General features: G+C 46.9%; 1 protein-coding gene across 1 annotated transcript; it reads right to left on the reverse strand.

Annotated features, from left to right (window-relative positions):
- Positions 1–9,581: 9,581 nt before the first annotated feature.
- On the reverse strand, positions 9,582–17,003 carry HMGB1 (high mobility group box 1). The gene is made up of 5 exons (XM_059818145.1): positions 16,919–17,003; positions 13,870–14,032; positions 13,439–13,584; positions 12,267–12,441; positions 9,582–10,224 (listed from the first exon to the last, which is right to left on the reverse strand). The coding sequence occupies exons 2-5, from the start codon at positions 14,017–14,019 to the stop codon at positions 10,048–10,050; spliced, it is 648 nt and encodes a 215-aa protein (XP_059674128.1). The 5' UTR covers positions 14,020–14,032; positions 16,919–17,003; the 3' UTR covers positions 9,582–10,047.
- Positions 17,004–20,951: the final 3,948 nt, after the last annotated feature.

Genomic DNA, 20,951 nt, shown 5'->3' on the forward strand with positions numbered 1-20,951 from the left:
AGACTTTGGGAATCTTATCGTGAAGATTAGAGTTTCTGCTGGCAATGTGCTGAAACTAGAAAGTTGGGGAGGAAGGGGAAAAAAAATCCAGCACACTTTCTTTATTAGCATTTTATGGAAGTATTTCAGTTCATATTCAGAGCTCATTTAACATTTCCTGATTCTCGTGAATTCAAGCGGCCCCAGGGAAAACGCCTGTAAGAGCACTGGGATGTCTCTCCGGGAGGTCCAAAGCCATGGGACCCAGCAGCATTTCCCAGCAGCGGGATGCAACAAGTCTTGCCACAAAATTGTAACGCTGGGATGAGCAGCGGAGGGCAGGCGGTGCGTCCTAGGTTTCCAAAAGGAGCCCCAAGAGCCCGTGTCCCCGCCTGCCACCCGTGGGGACGATGGGGCCGTGGGGACGATGGGGCCATGGGGATGGCAGTGACATGGGGGGCCAAGGCCCAGGGGACAGGTCGTCTCGCACGGTCATCTCGCATGGTCTTCTCTACGCAATTCCCTCGGTATCCAGCACCACGAATATCCCTGCACTTTCCATCAGCCCCTGGAAAAGGATTACGTTAAATCTGGCAGCTTGGTTACAGCAACGAAATATGAAACCGAGAGACTTGCATCACTTTTACTGCAAAAACTCCATGCAGTCTTACTTGTGCCCCACTCCGACACACGCCCCCACCCCCCCCGGCAGTACATTTAGGGAACGTATTGCAGCTCCTGGACCCAGAGCACCCGCTTCCAGTCGGCTCCATTGCAATCACAGCTCCTGCCGAATGCAGCGATTCACTGGCACATGATGAGAATAGTTTTTCTGGGCTGTAAGTCTTCTTGAAAGAGTGGAGGCTTTTGATTTTTATGGAGATGAACTATTCAGTCAACCTAAGTATTGCACCGCTTTGAGGAACTGCAGTTTTTGGGAAAAACATCCTTTTGACAGCACTGTGTTGGCAGCGCGTGGCTCGGCCGGCCAGCCAGTGCCGCACAGCTCCCGTGACCTCCCGAGGCCATCAGCGTCTGCATCCTCATGGGATAATGCTGGGACAAGACCAGTCTCCCCAGCTCAGGGGATGCCACAGCAGTGCGGCCAGAGAGGGGACCCAGCAGGGCACAGTCGCAAACCCCCATCCTGACTTGAGATCCTCCAACGTCTGCTGTAACAGATGAAAAGAGAAAAAACCCAGACTCTTCTCAAATTTTGTTACCTGGATCTCCAAAGATTGTCCGAATTTGGGTTGTTCAGGAGCTCTCTATTACCAATTACCCTAAAATAAATAAAATCAAAGGCAGGCAATGAAGGACCTATCTGGGAAGCACTCATACCATGACCAGAGATCCCAGGCAGCTCTTCCCCACCTCTCCTTCCTCACCAGGGAATCTCCGGCAAATTGAGCTTCTGGAAAGGAGTCACCTGGAGGCTGCGAGCGCTGGGGGCTTGGGGCAGTGGGACCCGCGGGGGTCACCCTTCCCCTCCTGGCCAGGGTGGCATTGCCTTTGCCGTGTTTAAACATGGGCCTTGCAGCTGAGAGGTTAATGCGTGCGTCTCTTTCCCTTCTTAAAAAGTATGTAGAAAGGGCATTTGAAAGGATATCACCAACTAATTTAACGCAGCACCAGCGTGGCTTTGTAAGTAGTATCAAAAAAAAAAATCTTCTAATATTAAAAAGAGTATTTTTTAAAAATTATTTCCATGCAAACAGTGTAAATAATCAACGGAGGCAGCCACAACGCCATCCTGCGCAGCTGAAAGAGAAAGCGAAACAAATCCAGCCCTTCTAGCTATAAAAACCCCGGGGCCGGGCAGGCAGAAGGCAGGGCCAGGAGGCACCTTCAGCCGGGCTGCTGCCTGCCCGAGCACGGCTGCTCCAGGGCCCCAGGCCCAGGTAAAGGCTCAGTAACGGGGTTGTAGCAGGGATTAGTTAAGCAGCACTGCAGCTTTGGCTAGCTAGACTTTTATTCATATACTCCTCCAAGTCTTGCATTAACATGGATCGGTTGGGTTTGGTTTTTATCTTAATTATGTCATGTGCTCCAGCTTTTTATATTCACTTATAGGTGTATCGTGGTCTTTTCAGACTTAGATCACTTCAATTTTATTATTGCAGGTGGTCCAAATATAATTTTATTAACTTTTTCATGTATGTTTCCTAAAGACAACTGTAAAAGGAACAGTTTAGAGTTTTGTTTGAATTTTTGAACAAGGATCGGGAGCAACTTCCCTATCAGTTTTACAATGATGTTCTCCATTTCGCCTCAATCCTCACATTCAATGGAGCATCCAAAGGCCAGAAAAATCGTTCATACTGATGTGGCAGGTGCAGATATTCAAGTACACGAACCAATTTTTTATCAAAGACATTTCAGGCGATGAGAATTGCGTTACACATCCCTGTTTTCACGTTTCTTTCCTATGTTTTGCTTCACTAAAGACCTTCACAAAGCTGTATGCGCATAATCTGCCTCACATGAACAGCCTGCTTGTAGCCATGGCTCTGCCGCGGCTTCTCCCAAGGTTAATTTATTACCAATTAATTTGAGGTGCTCAACACCTCTGCAAAGGCTGGTGTGAATATTCTAAATCTACAGCTGGAAATCAAATATGGGTAAATGTCTAATTAAAAAAAGAAAAATAAATAAGGAACACGATTAGTAATCTATCGGTGCTTGGATACCAAACCCAAAAGCAAAAAGGGAATGAGCCTAATGCCCGCAACCACTTTTAGGAGCAGCACAGTAGTTTCTCTCTGAAGCATTTTTTAAAAGTCTTCTGTGGGATGGTGGAGTTGTTCTGAACTTTTGTTTTAAAATTAATGCAGAAAAATGGTGAAAAAGGGAGTTTCCCCTGCAAAACTTGCGGCCAATGATTAAGCACTGGGGATATCAACTTGAACTCAAGTTTTGAGAGTGCTGAACAGACAGAGAAAAGTCCATGTAAAATTCACATTTTGCATGTTCGCCTTTGAAAAACTGCCTGTCGAGTCTTCTCTGCCTTTTGCCCATTCTCACTAAACCCCAGATGCCTTGGTGCTGTGAGGTTTCTGTATGCCACGGGTATGAGTGGTGCTCTGGGACTTGCAGTCTCCGTGTTTCTATTTCAGCGCTACGCGTGATTAATCCTCCATTTAATTCATTGTCTTTTTACTTCTCTGCTACTGGGAACAGTAAATAAGAGGGAAGTTGTAACAAGAGCCTCCCTTTTATTCAGAGACCTTCTGTTTCCTGCAGGCTGGCGGCTTCGAAAAAAATCACAGCTCCATTGTGCTCCAAAGTTGTGTTAAATGATTCAGATGGAAAGAAAAACCCACGTCAGTAGGAACAGGGTACTCAAAGAAGAGCGTGGAGGCCAGCAGACCAGGGACACTGATCCCGGGCAGTAGCACATCCTGGGGATGCTGCATCCTCTTGCAGCACTGGCGTTAGGGTTTTTCCCCCATTTTGTGGCTCCGTGGATGGCAGGAGCTGCTCCTGGTGTTAGGGGTGGTTTGGCGGGTGTCCCCAAGCACCCTGCTGCCCTCATCCTCCCTGGTGCCATGGCAATGGCATCGATTGCCTGGGGGCAGCAGGGTGGCAGGAAAACCCTCCTGTGAAACCTGGGGAGCATGGATCCAGCCGCGGGGCAGGGGGAGCCTGGAGCTGGACCGGCAGCAGTGGACGCTGGGCAGGGCAGGAGGAAGGGGCAGCGGCACCTCCCCTGCTTTGGCCCCCTCCCCAGGCACAGGCAGGGAGGCAGAGCCCGGGTGTCCCTGCATAGAAGTAGAGCTTGCAGCACGCGAGATGGTGTTGCCATTGCTGAACATCTGGTACAAATGCTCCCCAAAAATAGATCATTTCCTTCTTCCACCTCAAAGCAAACAGCATTGGAAGGAGGCTCAGTTGCAGTCAGGCGGCACGGTGCAAGGCGGGATCCCTATCGCAGGCAGGTTCACTGGCAGCATCCCGCTGGGAGCCGGTTACACATCCCGGAGTGCGACTCTGGGACAAGCCATCAGTCCCAGGCAGGACCCAGGGGGTCAGCCCTGCAAAACACCCAGGCACCCAGGTGGGTGCTGTGCCTGTCAGCCCCCATGAGCAGAAACCCACCAGCACTTTGCCATCGGTGACTGGTATAGCAAAACCAAACCCTCCCGTCCCCAAAACCTGCTGTTAAAGCTGCTCCCGTGCTGAGGGGCTCAGGCTGTGCTCAATCCTCACCTGCATTTTCCAGTACTGGTTTTACAATATAGTGCTTGTTCATGACATCTTCCTTATTGGAAGGTGTCAGTAGAAAAGTGTGTCAACAGAACTAAAACGAGTGTAAGCACCACTACAGTCAAGTCTGATAATAAAACATGAGTCACTGTTATTCAATCATTTACTAGCGCACGTTTTACAAGAAAGTTCTCTTCTAGGAATCATCACCACACAAATTTGAGAGGTTTTTTTTTTTATAAAAAGAGCGCCGTGATTTTGCTTTTTACTGCGTAGCTGAGTCTTCACGTGGCTGGTGCCTGTGATCCCTATCTGCAGCCCGCTGCCCCGCTCCCTTTGCATCTCCGTTTCAAACCCAGGCATGAGCTACTTGCCCCAGAGCGACCCGCCGCTTAACACTCTGCACCACGCGGCTGCGGGCAGGAGCCTGCCAGCCTTTCAACGCCGTCCTTCCTCCCAGCGGTTTTCACACCCAATCTCTCCCCGGCACCAGGACTGAGCTGGCAGCAAGGAGGGGGCTGCCGGGGCCCCCCTGGCTGCCATTGGTACCCCTGCACTGCTGTAAGCCTGCATCATCTGTAGTACCGCTGGCTGGCGTTAGTTTAGGGGACGGGCATTTTCCCCGTGGGCAGGCTGAGGAAGAGTGCGGTCAACACCAGCACTTCGGCGAGGGAGGCTTTATTGCCAGAAGGGCATTATTCACGTTGCTTTCTTGCAGTTCGGGTTGTGAAGGAGCAGGGGGGTGTCAGGGATGTCACGCCTCGGCTGGAATTTCTTCCCAGATTTTTCTTTGAAAACATCGTTTTTATTCTCGATAACAAACACACTCACCAAACGTCGCAGCACATGTCCTCGGTTTCCCCTCAGTAAGCCTAATTTTTTGAATGGCGTCTTGCAAAGAGCATTTAAAGCATGACCTCTTGCTGCTGTAAGGTGTGCGGGGAGCTGGGTCCTTTCCAGGCATTCAAGCTGTAGCATTTGGTCTTTCCTGTTTTCATTGAAGAAATTTCAGGAGGTCAGAAATGTGTGATTGGAGCTTTTGCTGCCTTAATAGATGAAAGGCTGCTGGAAGCATTAGGGTGAACTTCCTTTGCACCAAATGCCTGTCATTTAAGTCAAACACATTTTAACAATATAAGCAAGATTTTAAAAGGTGTAGCTGAAAAACCCACGCTTGCCCGTCTTGCTCGCTTCTTGCTGCTCTGCCGTCTCGCCGCTTAGCTTGATCTCAGGAGCTCCTGCTGCAGGGAAGACTTGAGCTTCTGATGTAGCAAACCAGGTAGACTAAGCTAAATTATAGTTTAAGTCTTTTATTCCATCATAAAGTAGGAAAAGGGAAGGCTTGTCTCTCTTGTGGGTCACCTCTAATAGCAATCGCTTCAGCAAGATGGATTTCAAAATTAGGTGCTCTTGAAGCAAAAGCCACACTGTGTTTTTCCAACAGCACGAAGCAGCTGTAAGAGCAATCTGACCTTCATTCTTAATAATAAATTCATTGGGGGGAAAAAAAATCCATCTTTGTTTTTCTGCTTGAAGTACTGTCAAAAGAAAAGCTAGGACACAATATATACAAAGTAAAAATACAAGACAACTTCTGCAAAACGAATACAAAACTCTCCGAGATTTCCTATTTTTTTACTCACACACTGGAAGAAAATCTGAGAGCTTGTCTACAAGTACACTATTTTGGAATAAAGGATGGTGTTAATTTAAAGTGAACCTAATCTAGACTAAATTAATACCATCTCAAAGTGTTTTTCAGAGGTAGGGTGCATCCAGTAGCAAAGTCTGGGGAAAAGTTTATTGATAAACACCCACATTTAGGCACTGCATTGGACTAGCTCATTTGTAAAAAGTCCCTTAATGTATTTCAGGGGCTAAAATAATGTCTGTCGCAGCCTGCCAAAGTAAAATGTCACACACTCTTATTTTCTTCTAAAGCAGCCCCAAAAAGATGTGATCTGGAGTCTGTAGTCAAGTACAGCGTGATGGTAAGCTAAAGAATGTAACGAGGGAACATTGTTTGAAAATAGGCATTTTACTGTTATTAATAAAATGATCACTACATTTGTGTCCTAAAAGCCTGTAGCTGGTCAGCTACTACTGGCAGAGCGTGGAAATGGTGAAAATTAATCACCTCTTATATTAAATACTATCTTTGTATTTTGCTATGTCTCTGTCACAGACTCGGTATTGAATAACATATTATAACCCAACACAGTACATCAGCTTTATTCCTTTAATCTTCTGTCAGGCATAGCTGGGAAGGCAGAACAGGAATGTTTATTCTAACTAGCAGGTTTAACCCTTAGGCTAGCAAGAATTAGGAAAGGGTTTTTTCAGGCTCATCTTGTCACCCACCTAGGGAACCTGATGCTGCTGCCACAGCCTGCCCACCTCCTCTTCTGGCAGAGTTACTCAAACCCATCTTCCTGCCTTCTAGCAAGCCTAAACCCAGCTATTACTCGGCCTTTTGTCCTTCACGCTGGCCTTGTTACCCCGATAAAATGCACTGCAAAGGGGCTCAGCGTCAGCAATGCCAGCATCAGCCGAACTAGGCTTGCAGAAATCTTTTCAGCCACTTGATACCCGTTACTTCAGGTTTCTAGGGGCCCGTCTGCCTGGACAGAAACATTTTGTTAAATAAGCTCAACTTTTTGCTAGAGCTGGTGCGATCACTGAAAGCACGGCAGAAGGGATGAATACTGTCTGTACATTTAGTTAAACCAGTTTAAAATTACAGAATAAACCTAGAAAGCAGGTGGCTGCAACTGCAGCTCCTTTCAGGACCAACTTCAGATAAACAACCGTAAAATTGGAATGGCTTAATTTGGAATTCAAGATACCATAACTACCACTTACTAACATTCAAGTTCTCCCCAAACCAATCCCTGGGTTTTTTTTAGAACACAAAAAGCCTTTTCTTCCTCTACATCATGCATTTATGTGAAGGTTAAAGCCCTAGGAAATGCTTTTCGTTTCAACAGCGATGGCAGTGCTGTCCAGTTCCCTTATAGGGAAACACTGCCCAAATGGTTGCAATTTCACCGCTTATTATCCCTCAGCAAAGCACTGACTTTTAAAGATCACGGGGAGGCAGACTCAAGCAAAACTGTCAGGAATAACTGACCTCAGATCAAGTAATCTTGTAGTGGTCAAGTCTGACCTATTGGTGCTGAAAATCAGGTGGTATTTTGACCAAGAGGATTATTTAACTGCTTAAGCTCACAGGGGACCACAGCTGGGAAACAGGAGGGTCCTTTCCAGCAACAACTCACAGAAGCTCCTATTTTAGTTTGGAAGGAGAATTAATCTACCTAACCATGGTATTCTTCCCCAATAATAGTGGTTTCAATTGTTTCAAAAGTTTTCTAGAAGACACAAGTGAAGACTTCAGTCCGATACATGTGTGCAAGCTCAGCTGACTTATAGGCACATACCAGCTGCTCATGAGAAAACCATGGCCATCCTGGAGAGTTCTGAAGGCTTTGGTAACCTCCCAACCACCATCAGCCTCTGCACAGCAGCACCGCAGGTTCTTTTTCTCAGAAAATAGCATTTATAATTATTGTATTACCTACCCTCTTCAGCCTTGAGCATGCTCTGTTTGTTATCATTGTGCTAACCCCAAAGATAAAGGCAAACGCCATGCCTGGCTGTGGGGTAAGCACTTGCTACTCATCTTTTAAGATCAGCTGAATCCTCTAGGTTACTTCTGTCAACATCAAGCACCGAGAACAAAGGCACAAGATTACAGGGATCTCATTAAGTATGTTTGTTCCAAGAACAAGAAATGTGTCTACTTTCCTCTGATGACCTGGGGAAACAAAAAAGCCCTTCAGCACAGAAAATTTATTTCTAATCAGGTATGAGCATTTGAATGGGTAATATCCAGTTTAAGAAGAAAAAAAAAAAAATCTATCTCTCCTAAGCTTTCCGTATCAAGACCTTGCGAACAGCACCGTTCTGTTTGAAACAGAAAGCAGGGATGTACTTATCTGAAAACAGCAACACACAAAAAAGACCCCCTTAGGATATTAAGTGAGCCATTTAACTAAGTATTTAAAACCTCTGCAATTATTAGTTTATTAGTATCATCCAGGATTCAGATGTTCAATATTTCTCCTGAAGTTATACATAAATGCAAATTGAAATAAGAATCTGAAAGTCAAAATTGTATAACAAAACAATACTCCATCACAAAAGCGTGTAAAATTACAAGAATGCTTTTTTTTTTTTTAAACACTGGCACTTAAGAGAACCATAATTTTGTAACCACAAAATTGCCAAATTGTCCCCCCAAACTGGTAAGCAGGTATATGTGAAAATAGTTACAGTTGCCAGCACTTGAAGTTTTACTTAATATGCAAAACACCCCTTAGCTTTGGTTTTGGAAGAGAACTGTATTTGACCAAATTAGACATTGTTGGTATACCATAAACATTTCACTTTTTAATGCAAAATTTAATAAAATGTACTTTTCCATACAGCTATATTTAACTTAAAAATGGGCAAACATCAAGAGTGCGGTATAAAACCTAACAGGAAAAATACATCTTATCTCATTTTCAATTTGAGACAATATACAACTTTTTTTAAAGGGCTAAAACTAGAATTTCAAGAATACAAATATGAATTTACATAGATTTAACAAATAATAATGGTACCATTTATAGAAATCTTAGAAAGAAAAATCATTTCTCATGGGCCATTTGCTACCAGGAGAGTTTCATGGTATAAAGCCCGTGGCCATCACCAGACCTGTCACCACCAAAAAATAATATGGTAATTTCATGCTTTTAACTTTACACATTTTTAGGTACGCTCATCGCTTGCCAAGTGTTCAGAGATTTACAAATACAACTTCCATTACATGGTAACGGAGTCACACATGTAAATTTCTCTACACTGGATGGACATACACTCTTCCTATGGGTCCTTCTAGGACAAAATTTAACATTCCCTCCCTCCCTCCCCACCCCCCCGCCCCGCCCAAGTATTTAATTTCTGTAAAATTGAACTCTATACTTCTCAACTCTCCAAGACTGGTAAACTCATGCAACTCAATAGAATATTACATTTCACAAAAATCTGAACAAATATCAGTTTGCCAAGATTGAATTTTTTGTTTTGTTTCCAGTTACGGAAGAATATTCTTTCATCGTATGCCTATATATTTCTTTTCTTACCCTATCATGATTATGCAGGGTATGCAGATCAAAGCTTTGTTTATCAGCTGGTTATATGAAAGATGAAAACTGTAATATTCCCGTGATCCCAAATGGGCATTCAATAAAGCAAAAGATGAGTTCCCCTCAAAAAAAAAAAAAAAAAAAAAAAGAGAGAAAAGAAAAAGTATGATTTCTCAAGGGCACCTATTAAAAGGACAACAATACTAATAAAAAAATTGTATTTACTTAGAAGCATTCAGAATGTCAACAAAACAGCTGCAACTTTTTTTTTTCCTTTTTGCAATTACAGAGTGGTATTCAGTTAACAGAACAACAATTATTTTTATGATGCATCAGAGACAACTGAAGATGAAAAATGAACTACATCCCCATATATAACTAATTTGTGCTGTGCACCAACAAGAACCTGCTTTAAAACTCCCATGCCAATTTACAACCCCCACACTGTACCAGGCAAGGTTAGTGGCCATTGAAATACCACTAAGGACAGGGCTATCTAAAGACACATTCGGTAGTGTGTTAACTATACAAAAAAAGAGACACTGTACAGTTTAAAAACAAATCTTACACAGCCTTACATTTCAATTTTTTTTTTTCTTTAAAAGGAGTGAGTTGTGTACAGGGGGGTTAAATGCTTTATAGACAAGAAAGAAATTGCTCTAAAAGAGACTTATTCATCATCATCATCATCTTCATCCTCCTCCTCTTCCTCCTCTTCCTCATCTTCATCCTCTTCATCCTCATCCTCATCTTCCTCCTCCTCCTTCTTCTTCTTGCTCTTCTCAGCCTTGGCAACTACTTTTTTGCCTGCATCAACCTTCCCTTTGGCCCGGTATGCAGCAATATCCTTGGAGGAGAAAAGCAGGAAGAATCTCTCAAAGATTTAACCAGCCAAGAGCTCTGAGTAGTTTCCAAATGGTACCTGTGAAACCAGAGCCACCCAGGTATCTGCCCCTTCTCCACATCCACTGGGGCAGGACCAGGAGCTGTAGCTTCAGTTACAAGGTGAACTGAGGCCCAATGCCAAAGAAGGGGGAACCCTCCAACACAGAAATTATACTGGCGCACTGGAACACGCTGCTTATGGCTGTTGAGGAATCTCCACTGTTAGGCTGCTGGGAACAGGTTGGAAAAGCTGCTGCCTCGGATGGTAAGGCACAGCTGAGCCCACTATCCCACAGGGAAATGAAGTAGGGAGACCTCTTAAGGTCCTTTTCTAGCCCTACCTTCTATGATGCCTAAAGACATGCACAGGAAAATCCTTGTTTTGAGGCACAAAAGTGTAATTAGCGATCCGACACACATTAGAATTGACATGACCTAATATTTGCGATGTGACGTGTCAGCGAAGAGCAATTCTACAGAATTCTGCCTAACTGAAGTTTACAAAATAAAAGGTATAAGAACTTGATTAAAGGGTAGACAGTGCCACCTTCTGCATGCAATAAATTTATTCTAGTGGTTTATAACGCACAAAATTCAGTTCCCGTTACAGGGAAGTCAAAACTGTACCTGGAAGACCAAGCCAGAAAAACGGTTAGACTTCCTGACTTTGTGCCAAAGTAATAAAAACAATTACGTAACAAAATTGATCTACGGGACTTAAACATACCAGCTACACAGAAATGTTAACACCTTTATGCAGATGGTCCAAATCTTCAAGCATTCCGCACCCAGTAAACATTACACCACTAATCTTACAGTTCCCTCAGACTGCCTTAAAGCTTAGCATGGAATTTTTGGAAGATATGATATCCACTGAGTCAAAGGCAAAGCAGTAAAATACTGAGATTACTGCATCTTAAAACCACATTTGTAAGCGTAAGAAATAAAGACAATACTAGTGAAGATTAAAATATCTGGGAATAAAAATTCTGCCATTTAAGAAGTCTCTTATGAGTTGCCTTGGCTGTATGTACAAACAACTACTGTATTGAAGAGTTTAAGTTGCATAGAAAGGACAGTATGGGAAAGCTTCTAGACCTGCAGTTCCTCTCCAGCACATAATTAGGACTCAAAGAGGCCACCTTGCTCACTATAATGCTAAAATTTTCAAGTGGTTTTGCTTGCCAGCAGGAGAAATACCCAGAGGAAGGTCACAGCACACAAATGGATATACGTGGTATACATTAGCCATAGGTGTTTGCTGACCCATTGTAAAGCATCATCAGGGGATGTTAACATGCATCCCTCCTCCCTTGGTTTCCTCGTATTGGGATGGGCATCTGCCTCTGGAACTGAAACACATGTAGCACTACCCTGTGTGTGCAACATGTTTCTACAGCTCCAATAATGATGATGGGATTTAGCTTTAATAATTCAAGACGTTGCATGACATACTGCTTCATATGTATTAACTATGTTAATTACTAGAAAGGAGATGGACACAAACTAGGTACAAGAAAAACACATGTCTAAAACTAGCATCTCATTAGTGTTCTGACATTATCGCAAGAATAAACCAAAAATAGCATCTATATGTATCAATTATCCTAATGTTCAGGGTTGTTCATCAATACCGAACACCTCCATAACCAAGGAGAAACGTTTTATTCTTTACTGGCGTTGCTTAACACTACCAACTTAACTCAAATACTGCTGTGACCTATTGTTTTAATAACAACACAGACACCACGGTATCTATTAAACGATCATTGATGGTCCTGAATTACAGATGAATGCAAATACTTCAACACAAAGGATGGCAATTTAGTGTTACAGTAATAAACCGTATGCTCCCTTATGTGATATTTGCCAACAAATATCATGACATTTGTCATTAGCATATTATAATTTGAAACATCAGGTATCAGCATACACGAGAAGGAAAAAACCCATCTAAATTGAGGCTTGACCTCCCCAAACCATCTCCATAAATGTTGACATTACCTTTTCATACTTTTCCTTCAGTTTAGCAGCCTTTTTTTCATAAGGCTGTTTATCATCTGCAGCAGTGTTGTTCCACATCTCTCCCAGTTTCTTTGCGACGTCCCCAATGGACAGACCAGGATGTTCTCCTTTGATTTTTGGACGAAACTCAGAGCAAAACAAGAAAAAAGCCGAACTATGGGGCGAGGGGGAGGGGGGGAAGAGAGAAGGTTATTTTAATTTTAGACTTCACTATAACGGAAAGCTTTGTGACCTTTGTTACTGTTTCTTAAGAGCGTTTCGGAGAAAGCACCTAAAAGCGAGACAAACATTAAGTACAATGAAGGTATTAGAACTGAATAACTACTTTGAAAACTTAACACATCCTTGTCTCTTAAGTAATGATGCACATCTGGTCCCATTTTTGGCAGGACCCCTGGAAGGGCAAATTTTATATACCATATGCAGAGAAAAATCTTAAAAAAGGAGAATGAGTGAATGATACCAGGGGAGCAAATGTTATGTCAGAACTGTTAAAGGCAGAGAAGCTGCAATATTTGTTATGAAAATCAGGATCTCCAGATGACAGCATCAGCCCAAGTAAGAACATTCACTTGTACAGGAACTTCCCTGTTCCTTTCAGCATTAGCTCCATTTAAAACACACATAAAAATGTACTGCTACGAAGTACTAGTGTCTGGTACCAGGTGAATGTGAAATCGGTAGCCTTCATATAGTCGCTGAAGTTTTAATTCTCCAAGCTGTTTTTTGTGCAAGATCATCCCTCTAACCTGCTCTGTGCAAAAGCCTCTTAATTTTAAATGGACTGTCAATCAAAAATTCTGCTCAAGCCAACAGGTGGGGAGAGCAGGGCCTGAAATATTTTACTGCCATTTTACACTAGAATTACCCTCTTAACAGAAATTGGAAACATAAGTCAGAACTGCATGTTGCTGATTTTTGCATCCACTTTTAAAGGCTGATGTTATTCCAACTTAGATAAAGAGGGCCAACCTGAAACCACAAGCCTGTATTTTGTAATTAAAATTTCAACCTAGCTTTATACCGCTGGTCAGGAAAATCATGTTGTCTGGTATTTCTGAAGCTCCTAAACCTGGCTAAAATGATCACTTTATAGATATACTCCAGCGTGATGGTCCCGAATAAGATAAACTAACTAGAAATCTACTTACGGAGGCCTCTTCGGTGCATTTGGATCCTTGAACTTCTTTTTTGTTTCCCCCTTAGGTGGTACATAGTTTTTCATTTCTTTTTCATAACGAAGCTTGTCAGCCTTTGCCATATCTTCAAACTTCCCTTTCTCCTTAGAAGACATAGTCTGGAAGGCAATTAGAATCACAGAATATGTCAAGTTGGAAGGGACCCATAAAGATCGAAACGGTGTTTTAAGATTCAAAATCATATCCAAGTCCATTCCAAAATTTCAATTGGGGGAGCTAAAGGTAAGGCAAGAACAACAGATAGTTACTGCTAATCTTACAACTGCACTTCATACTTATCTAAAACCTGAACTTCCAAAGAAATAATTGAAAGTTTCAAATAGTATTTCACAGAAAGCAATTGTTTAAGGTTTTGTGGGGTTTTTTTAAGCGGTTATTCCTACCTTCCATCGTTCTGAGCACTTTTTTGAGAACTCTGAAAAGTTCACTGAAGCATCTGGATGTTTCTTCTTGTGCTCCTCCCGGCAGGTTTGCACAAAGAAGGCATATGAAGACATTTTACCTCTCGGCTTCTTAGGATCGCCTTTGCCCATTTTTGATGATTTTCTGTAACAAAGCAAATAAGACACCTTCAAAACTTTTACTTTTTATAAACCAATGAGGGAAGTAGACCACGACGAAGGATCATGCCAAACAAGACCCGCCACAGCAGTATTCTGAAATCATACAACAGGAAGAAGTTTTGCTTCTGGAAAATTTACTGAAGATTTCTGCCACCACTGTTTGAGGTGTCCTGGATGCAAAGCAACCTGAAATGTCAAAGAGCCTTCAGAACATGCAGTTCTGGTCTCCTGCAAACAAAAACGTCCCTTCCAACCAATGTGACAGCAAGTACCAGCATCAGAGAAGCGGAGACTGCACTCCTTGATTACTCCTACTGTATTAATCCTATGCTTGGAAGGAATAAACTATATTGAAAGAAGAAGGGAAAAAGTACCCAAGTATCCTGTCTCAGCTGGCTTTACGGGTTACTGACTTTTTTTTCTTTCTAAAGCTCATATTTCTATCCTCCCCTGTAGGCCCTGGGTGCTCATTTGCAAAAGATATATATTTATTATTATTTTTGTATGCCGTATGTTATCACTCTCCTTTAAGTGTACTGCAAAAACCTACTCTCTCTTTGTACGTATACCTAGAAATACAGGAATGAAACACCACACTCAGTCAAACATGTTATAACCAAGCCAGGGACGCGAAAAGTATGACATTTACATATGACTAGCAGAGCTGTGCTAAGCGCGAGGACTATCTGACTCTTTCAGGGACTGAGAGGGAATGAAAAATACCTCCCTGGAACTTTCACACCCAAGTCAGACATTCAGAGTATTTCTTCATAGCTCCCTGGAAAAAGCCACTTGCACCCTGACAAACTCTGCTCTTCAGCAGGAATTGAAAGAAAAAAAAAAAAAAATGTAAAGAAAAAAGCGCACGCACCGCCTGCCCATATTGCCACAGAAGGAGTATTTCCTATCGGTTTGGCGGATAGACAGAAACAGATTTCTGCTCTGTGACTAAACACGTCCGGTTTGAAGTTTCTATCAAGTAAACAAGAGGGCTGAAAAACCGGGAGCCGCTCCTGCCTGCCATGGAGACGTTTCCAGAGCCAGCCGACACCCGGGGCTCGGCTAGCAGCTGGGGCACTTCCCGCTGGCTGTGGGGGGAAGGCGGTGAGGGCCGGCGGGGAGGGCCGGGGCAGGGGTGGTTCAGAGGCATGGAGTGACTGTGGGAAGGATTAGGCACCGAGACCGAAGCGCTGTGACCGCGAGCTGGCGTTTAAAAGCCTCCTTCCCGCCATTTTGGACGTTTCCCCTGCGAGGGGGGGGCAGGCGAAAACTTCAGAAGTCACGGGGGTGGGGGATAAAAAAAAAAAAAGAAAAAAAAAAAGAGTGCCGTTATTAGGGAAAAGCTGTGTAAGTTTTATTTTGTGTTCACGCGAGGGCTCGCAGGCAGCGAGCGGCAAGCACATGCCCAGGAACCGGCCACCGGGGCTGCGGCTTCCCGCAGACGGCGACCCCCGGACCGGGCCACCGCTCGCAGCCCCGGGACAAAGCGCCCTCCCGGCCTCCGCCCCGTCCCCCCGCGGCGGGGCGCGCCGTCCCTAGGCCTCGCCCGCTCCCCGCCGCCATGAGGCCTGGCCGGCGAGGCGAGGCCTGCCCGCCCGCGCGGCCTGCGCCGCCGCAGCGGCGGTGGTGGCGGCGGCGGGAGCGGCCGCCATGGCGCAGGCTCCTGGCGGAGGAGGTCACCCGCCGCCGAGGCTCCTTCCATTTTGTGCGCTGAGGAGAGCAAGCTGCTCCCCACCCCCCGCCACCACACCCCCCCGCGGCCCGGCGGGCGCGTCGGGGAGGCCAGGCCGCGGGACCCCCGCCGAGGGGCCGCAGCGGGGCCAGGCGGCGACCCCCGGCCCGCGGGGGCGCGGCGGCGGCAGCGGCTGGGCGGCGCGGAATGGCCGCTGCTGGCGTCGCCCGCGCCCGCCGGCGCGCAGAGAACATGGCTCCTTCCTCCCTTCCCTTCCCTTTGTGTGAGCGCGCCCGCTACCCTGGCGCACACGCTCAGCCATTGCAGCCGGGGGAGGGCGGGCGGGGGGAGGGAGACGGAGGGAGATGGGTGGGTGGGTGAGGGGGGAGCGGGGGCCTGGGGGGGCCGGCGCGCTTCCAGCGCCTGCCCGAGCCCCGGCGGAGCGGGCAGAGCCCCGGCGGGGACCCCCGCTCGCTCCCGCGCCCCGCCGAGTTGTACAGCCCCTCGGCCGCGGGCCCCGCGCCCGGGCGAGCGGCGGCGGCTGGAAAAAAAAAGTTCCCCCGAACTGCGCCCCCGCCCGCCCGAGCGCCTCTCTGCTCCGCCGCCGCTCGCCTTGTTTTCTCGCTCGCGGCTCCCGTCAGCCATGTTACAGCCGGGCGGCCGCGGGGGCAGCGGCTCCCCGGCCCGCGCCCCGCTGCCCTCGCGCTCCTGGCGGCCCCGGCGGCGGCCGGCAGCGCGGCGCGGCCCGCCCAAGCCCCCGCCGCCTCGCCGCGCCTGTGCCCGCCGGCTGCCCCGCCGCCACAGCGATGGCTACGGCGAGCCACCGTAAGCGGCTTACGGCGGGGCACGGCGCGGCCCGCGCCCCCGACGGCGGGCGACCCCCGGCTGCTCGTCCCCCACCCGGGCGGCTTCCTCGCCCGTCTCTCCCTCCCTCCCGCCGCCCCGCTCCCGAAGTCGCCCGTCGCCCGCGCCCCCGGCGCCCCTGCCCCACCCCGGCCGGGGGGCTCGCCGCTCGGGAAGGGTCTCCCGGGCGCAACCCGGCTCGCCTTTGTGTGCCAGCGCCCGAGCCGGCCGCTGCCCCGCGCTCGGCGGCCAGGCAGCGGCGGCGGCACGGCGGGCAGCGCCGGCTCGCCGCCCGGCTGCGAGCGAGCGGGTGAGCGCGCCCGGCCGGCCCAGCGGCCCCCGGCGCGTACTCACCCGTGTCAGAGTCGGCACGCAGCCCTCGCTCGGCCCCGAGCCCCAGAGACGCTACCCCGGCCGCCCGCCCGGCCCCAGCGCTGCCTGGGTCCCTGTGTAGCCCGGTGCACCGCAATGGCTGTGAGAGCGGGATCGATACGCAGCCTCCTCACACTCTCAGTGCTGGTAACATTACTCTCAACACAGCCCCGTCCCCATTGGCTGCCGCCAAGCCAGCCGCCGCGCCGATTGGCCGAGGCCCTTCCATTGTCCTGACCAGAGAGCTCCGCCGATTGGGCGCGGCGCGAGACACGTCATTGAGGATTGAAAGGGCGCGCAAATATAAAAGTGAGTGGAGGGAGCCGGGCGGCGGCGGGATGCAGAGTTCCGAGGCGGCGGCTCAGCGCTGCGCCGCCGCTGACCCGCCCGCCGCTGCGGCGGCCCCCCGCCTCCGCCCCCGGGGCCGCTCGGGGGGCCCCCCCACGCCCGGCCCCCACCGCCCCCGGGGGGAGCGCGGTGCAGGGCGCTGGCGCCGCGGGCGCTCCCGGGCGCCCCGGCAGCGCCGCCGCCCCCCCGCCCCGTGCGGCACCTCCCCGGCGGGCCGCGCCGCCCCATTTCACAGACGCGGAAACTGAGGCGCGGGGCTCGGGGCGCAGCGGGGCTCGGAGAGGCGAGCACGCGTTTTCCGTCTCCTTTTGCCCGGCTTCAGCCTTCGCACGGCGCTGGCTGGCACGCGGGCACTGCCTGCCGCTGCTGCGGCAGCATGCGCGGTTCTGCCTGCGCGCACTGCGTTATGTGGTAGTTTGGGGGGGGTGGGGTCATAAAGGGGTAAATTGTCTGTAAGAACAAGAATCGGAAGGTCCTGGCTCCCTCCATAGCCCCCTAGGTGACGAGGAGCGGACCGGGGTGGCGAGGCAGCCCCCCCAGTTCTCAGCGCTTCTGAACGGTGCCCCCTGCGCCAGCCCAGGCATCCCAGTGCAGAGGCAGGCCCAGCTAGCAGAAAGTTGCAATCTGGGCCACATCTCGCCTGCCCTTTGTTGCCCTCCTCTCCCTGCTTTTTTTATAGTCACTTGCACTGTATGAATCGTCTATAGAGGACTATTGAACAGAAGGAATACCCCTTTACATCTGCTTTGCTGTTCGCAACTACTTTAACTGGTGCAAACAACACTGGGAGGAGAACTGTTGTGATGAATCCAAAACCACTGACCTTCCCTGAAACGCATTATCAGTGCACTTCCTGAACTAACAGAAACTTGAATGAAGAGAGCTATATATGGGTGTACATATTAAAAACTGTTCTTACCTTGTAACTTGTTGTTACCGCTGGCAATATGAGTAGCAGGTAACATTAAGAGATGGTCTGTATGATCCTTAGTGTTTTGTAGGCCGCCTAAACGTGAAAATAGAACAAATCCTCGTGTGCCAGACCACAAACCATTCCAAAATGTCATGGATAGGAGAAGACTTTAAGAGAACACGATAAATAAGTGTATTTTCAAAATCAACTATTTATACATGAACATTTGTGACCAATAATAAAATTTAAATATTATCACCTGACAAAAGAAAATAATTGATAAAGTCGCTACCTTTTCTTTGGTGGGACCATGGCTAATAGCATTCAGTAGCAAGAATAAACTACAGTGAAAAGAGAATCCTAGGAAGTCATGCTTAAGGTCCCAAGCAAAACCAGCCTCTAAATCTAAGAATGATAATACCATATACCTCTTCATTTAGCCCAACATTGCTTGCTTACTTCTTAGTAAGACAGAAACTTAAGAGAATACTAGTCTGTTAACTTTAGGCCTATGCAAATGGAAAGCTGTACAAATACCGAGAATTAAAAAAAAGCCCCAAACCCACATCTTAAAGTCATAATTGTACCAATTTCCAGTGCAGACAGGCCTAAGTTCAATAAACTACCTTCCTCTTTCTTTAGATACGAATGTAATTAAAAAGAAACCAATATAATGATACTAGCACTAGCTCAATGCAGACACTTTTATGCTGGGATGGCTCAACTCTCTACTTGCTTGCATCCATGTTAGGTGGATTGAATCATTTTAATTGTATCAGTAGAAGAGTCGTGATAAACTCCCGTGAAGCTTCACCCAAGTGGTCACTTTGCACAGCTCATCTCCAGGAATTAAGCCACAGAAGAGGCTGCAAGAGACTGGCTTTGCCACAGACTTACTGTTTGATGATCCTCGGACAAATCTTTGTGCTCGTTCTTCCTTCTTTAAGTGGGGTGGTATTTCTAAGATGTTTATAAGACACTGTTACAACTGAAGTAAGTCTTGCATGAGCAGATGCCCTAGCAGAGGCCACGGGTGCTCATCTACTAGAAAGAGTTATCATAGTGGATGGAGCACAGCGACACTTTTTACACTCTGTCTCAGTCCGGACTGCTACACACTGACGACTGATCTCAGTGTCACGTTGACATCTGTGTCATATTGGATGATGTGAAACAAAAATTGCGTTTTTTTTCCCTCACTGGCTTCTTTCAATACACTTTTGTGCACCGTACCATTAAGTCCCATGGAATTAATACATAGGTTCTATACAGAATATAATAGGTTCCTGTTTAGGAAGCTGGCAGCACATATTAAGATACATTAAGCTGAGTGCTGTTCAGCCTCACAAGATGTAAACCACGTCCCAATAAACATCTGAATGTGCAGCAGGGCAACTTTATCACTCAAGAAGTTTATACCAGGGCTGCTTCTGAGTATCGTTCACACTTTCTACTCTTGTCCTCTGGCGATTCTCCCATCCAAGAAAACACTGATCTCTCCTCAAAGTCTTCCCAAGTTAATGGGGCCCCTCACGGCTGAGGAACAGGCCCAAAAATCATACACATTTTTACACATCTGCTGACAGAAAACTTGTATTAGTGTTAATCTGATCCCCTTAGTTAATCTGGAATCCAGTAATTTCTATTCTGGATCCAATGCCTGAGCCAGTTGCTGCTGCTTGGTTATGATTGTTGTCTCCTAACATTCCTCCTCCTCAAGCTGGTGCTTCTTTCAAGACATTGCCAGTGAGAAGGCAAACAAATTCCAAATCTTCTATCGCAATTATCAATCGTTTGGCAAGGTGGGGTGCTTTATGGAAGTCAAAGATTCTTCTAAGTAATGACCCTAGTTCTAAAACTGCCTCATTTGTGAAGTGGTGATGGACACATGAAGACAGCGGTTCTGCTATCTGAAATCATGTGAAAATACATGAACAGTAAGGAACACTAATGTTTCTGTCTCAAGGCCAGTCTTTTTTTTGGCTGGTTTGTGTCTTAAAGTTTAAACCTTTACACAGAATATGGAGCAGAGGAAAATTGTAAAAAGCACAAGCGTTTATGTGGCCTAGTGTGCAGGAGCTGATAGCTTTGCACATACTGAACTTCTTTAAAGTTTCTTTTGTGAGAACCAGACCTGAAAGGAAGGAAAAGGAAGGCATTTATTCCCAGCTGTTGTTGAGCCAACAACTTGGTAAAAGGCAAGCGATGAGGAGGTTCTGATTACATGACATATTCCTGTAAAGGTTTTCCTTCGTCTCTACTAGTTATATGCTAAGGCCTGTACAGGTTTCCATATTCCAGTAGGTTTCTTCTGCAGCCCTTGATGACAGAAATAAAAAGAATTTACTCATCAGTTGCAGACGGCAGCATTTTTTACGGAAGCAGTATATGTTTCTTCTCTTGTTCATGCTGTGCCACATCCCTTCTGATACTTTACAAAAATGCCTTCTTCTGCAAACCTTACTGAAGTCCAAATCTGTTTTAAATTACACTCCACATGACAGGTGCAGTCACTGAGATCACTTGGATAACATGAGCCACCTTTGACTTCACGCACAGAGGCTTTGCACACAGAATATTCGGGTCATAGCAGCCCAATGACTGCTCCGGAAAGAAAAGTATGTAGCTGCACAGGAAGTTTCAAAACCCCTATTTAGTAATTTTGGTGTTTTGCAAACTAGAGTATACTTTGGGAAAAGTCACATGGATTGGATGTCATATTGCAAAGCAAGAGTAAGACTATGATTTCTATTA

This window comes from Gavia stellata, chromosome 1 (assembly GCF_030936135.1).
Source record: "Gavia stellata isolate bGavSte3 chromosome 1, bGavSte3.hap2, whole genome shotgun sequence".
In the NCBI taxonomy this organism is placed as follows: Eukaryota; Metazoa; Chordata; class Aves; order Gaviiformes; family Gaviidae; genus Gavia; species Gavia stellata.

Coding starts and splice junctions, on each gene's coding strand:
- HMGB1 (XM_059818145.1), bottom strand. CDS start 14,019: ATGGGCAAAGGCGATCCTAAGAAGCCGAGAGGTAAAATGTCTTCATAT. Junction 12,442..13,438: donor AATGCACCGAAGAGGCCTCC/GTAAGTAGATTT, acceptor CTCGCCCCATAG/TTCGGCTTTTTTCTTGTTTT. Junction 10,225..12,266: donor TGAAGGAAAAGTATGAAAAG/GTAATGTCAACA, acceptor TTCTCCTCCAAG/GATATTGCTGCATACCGGGC.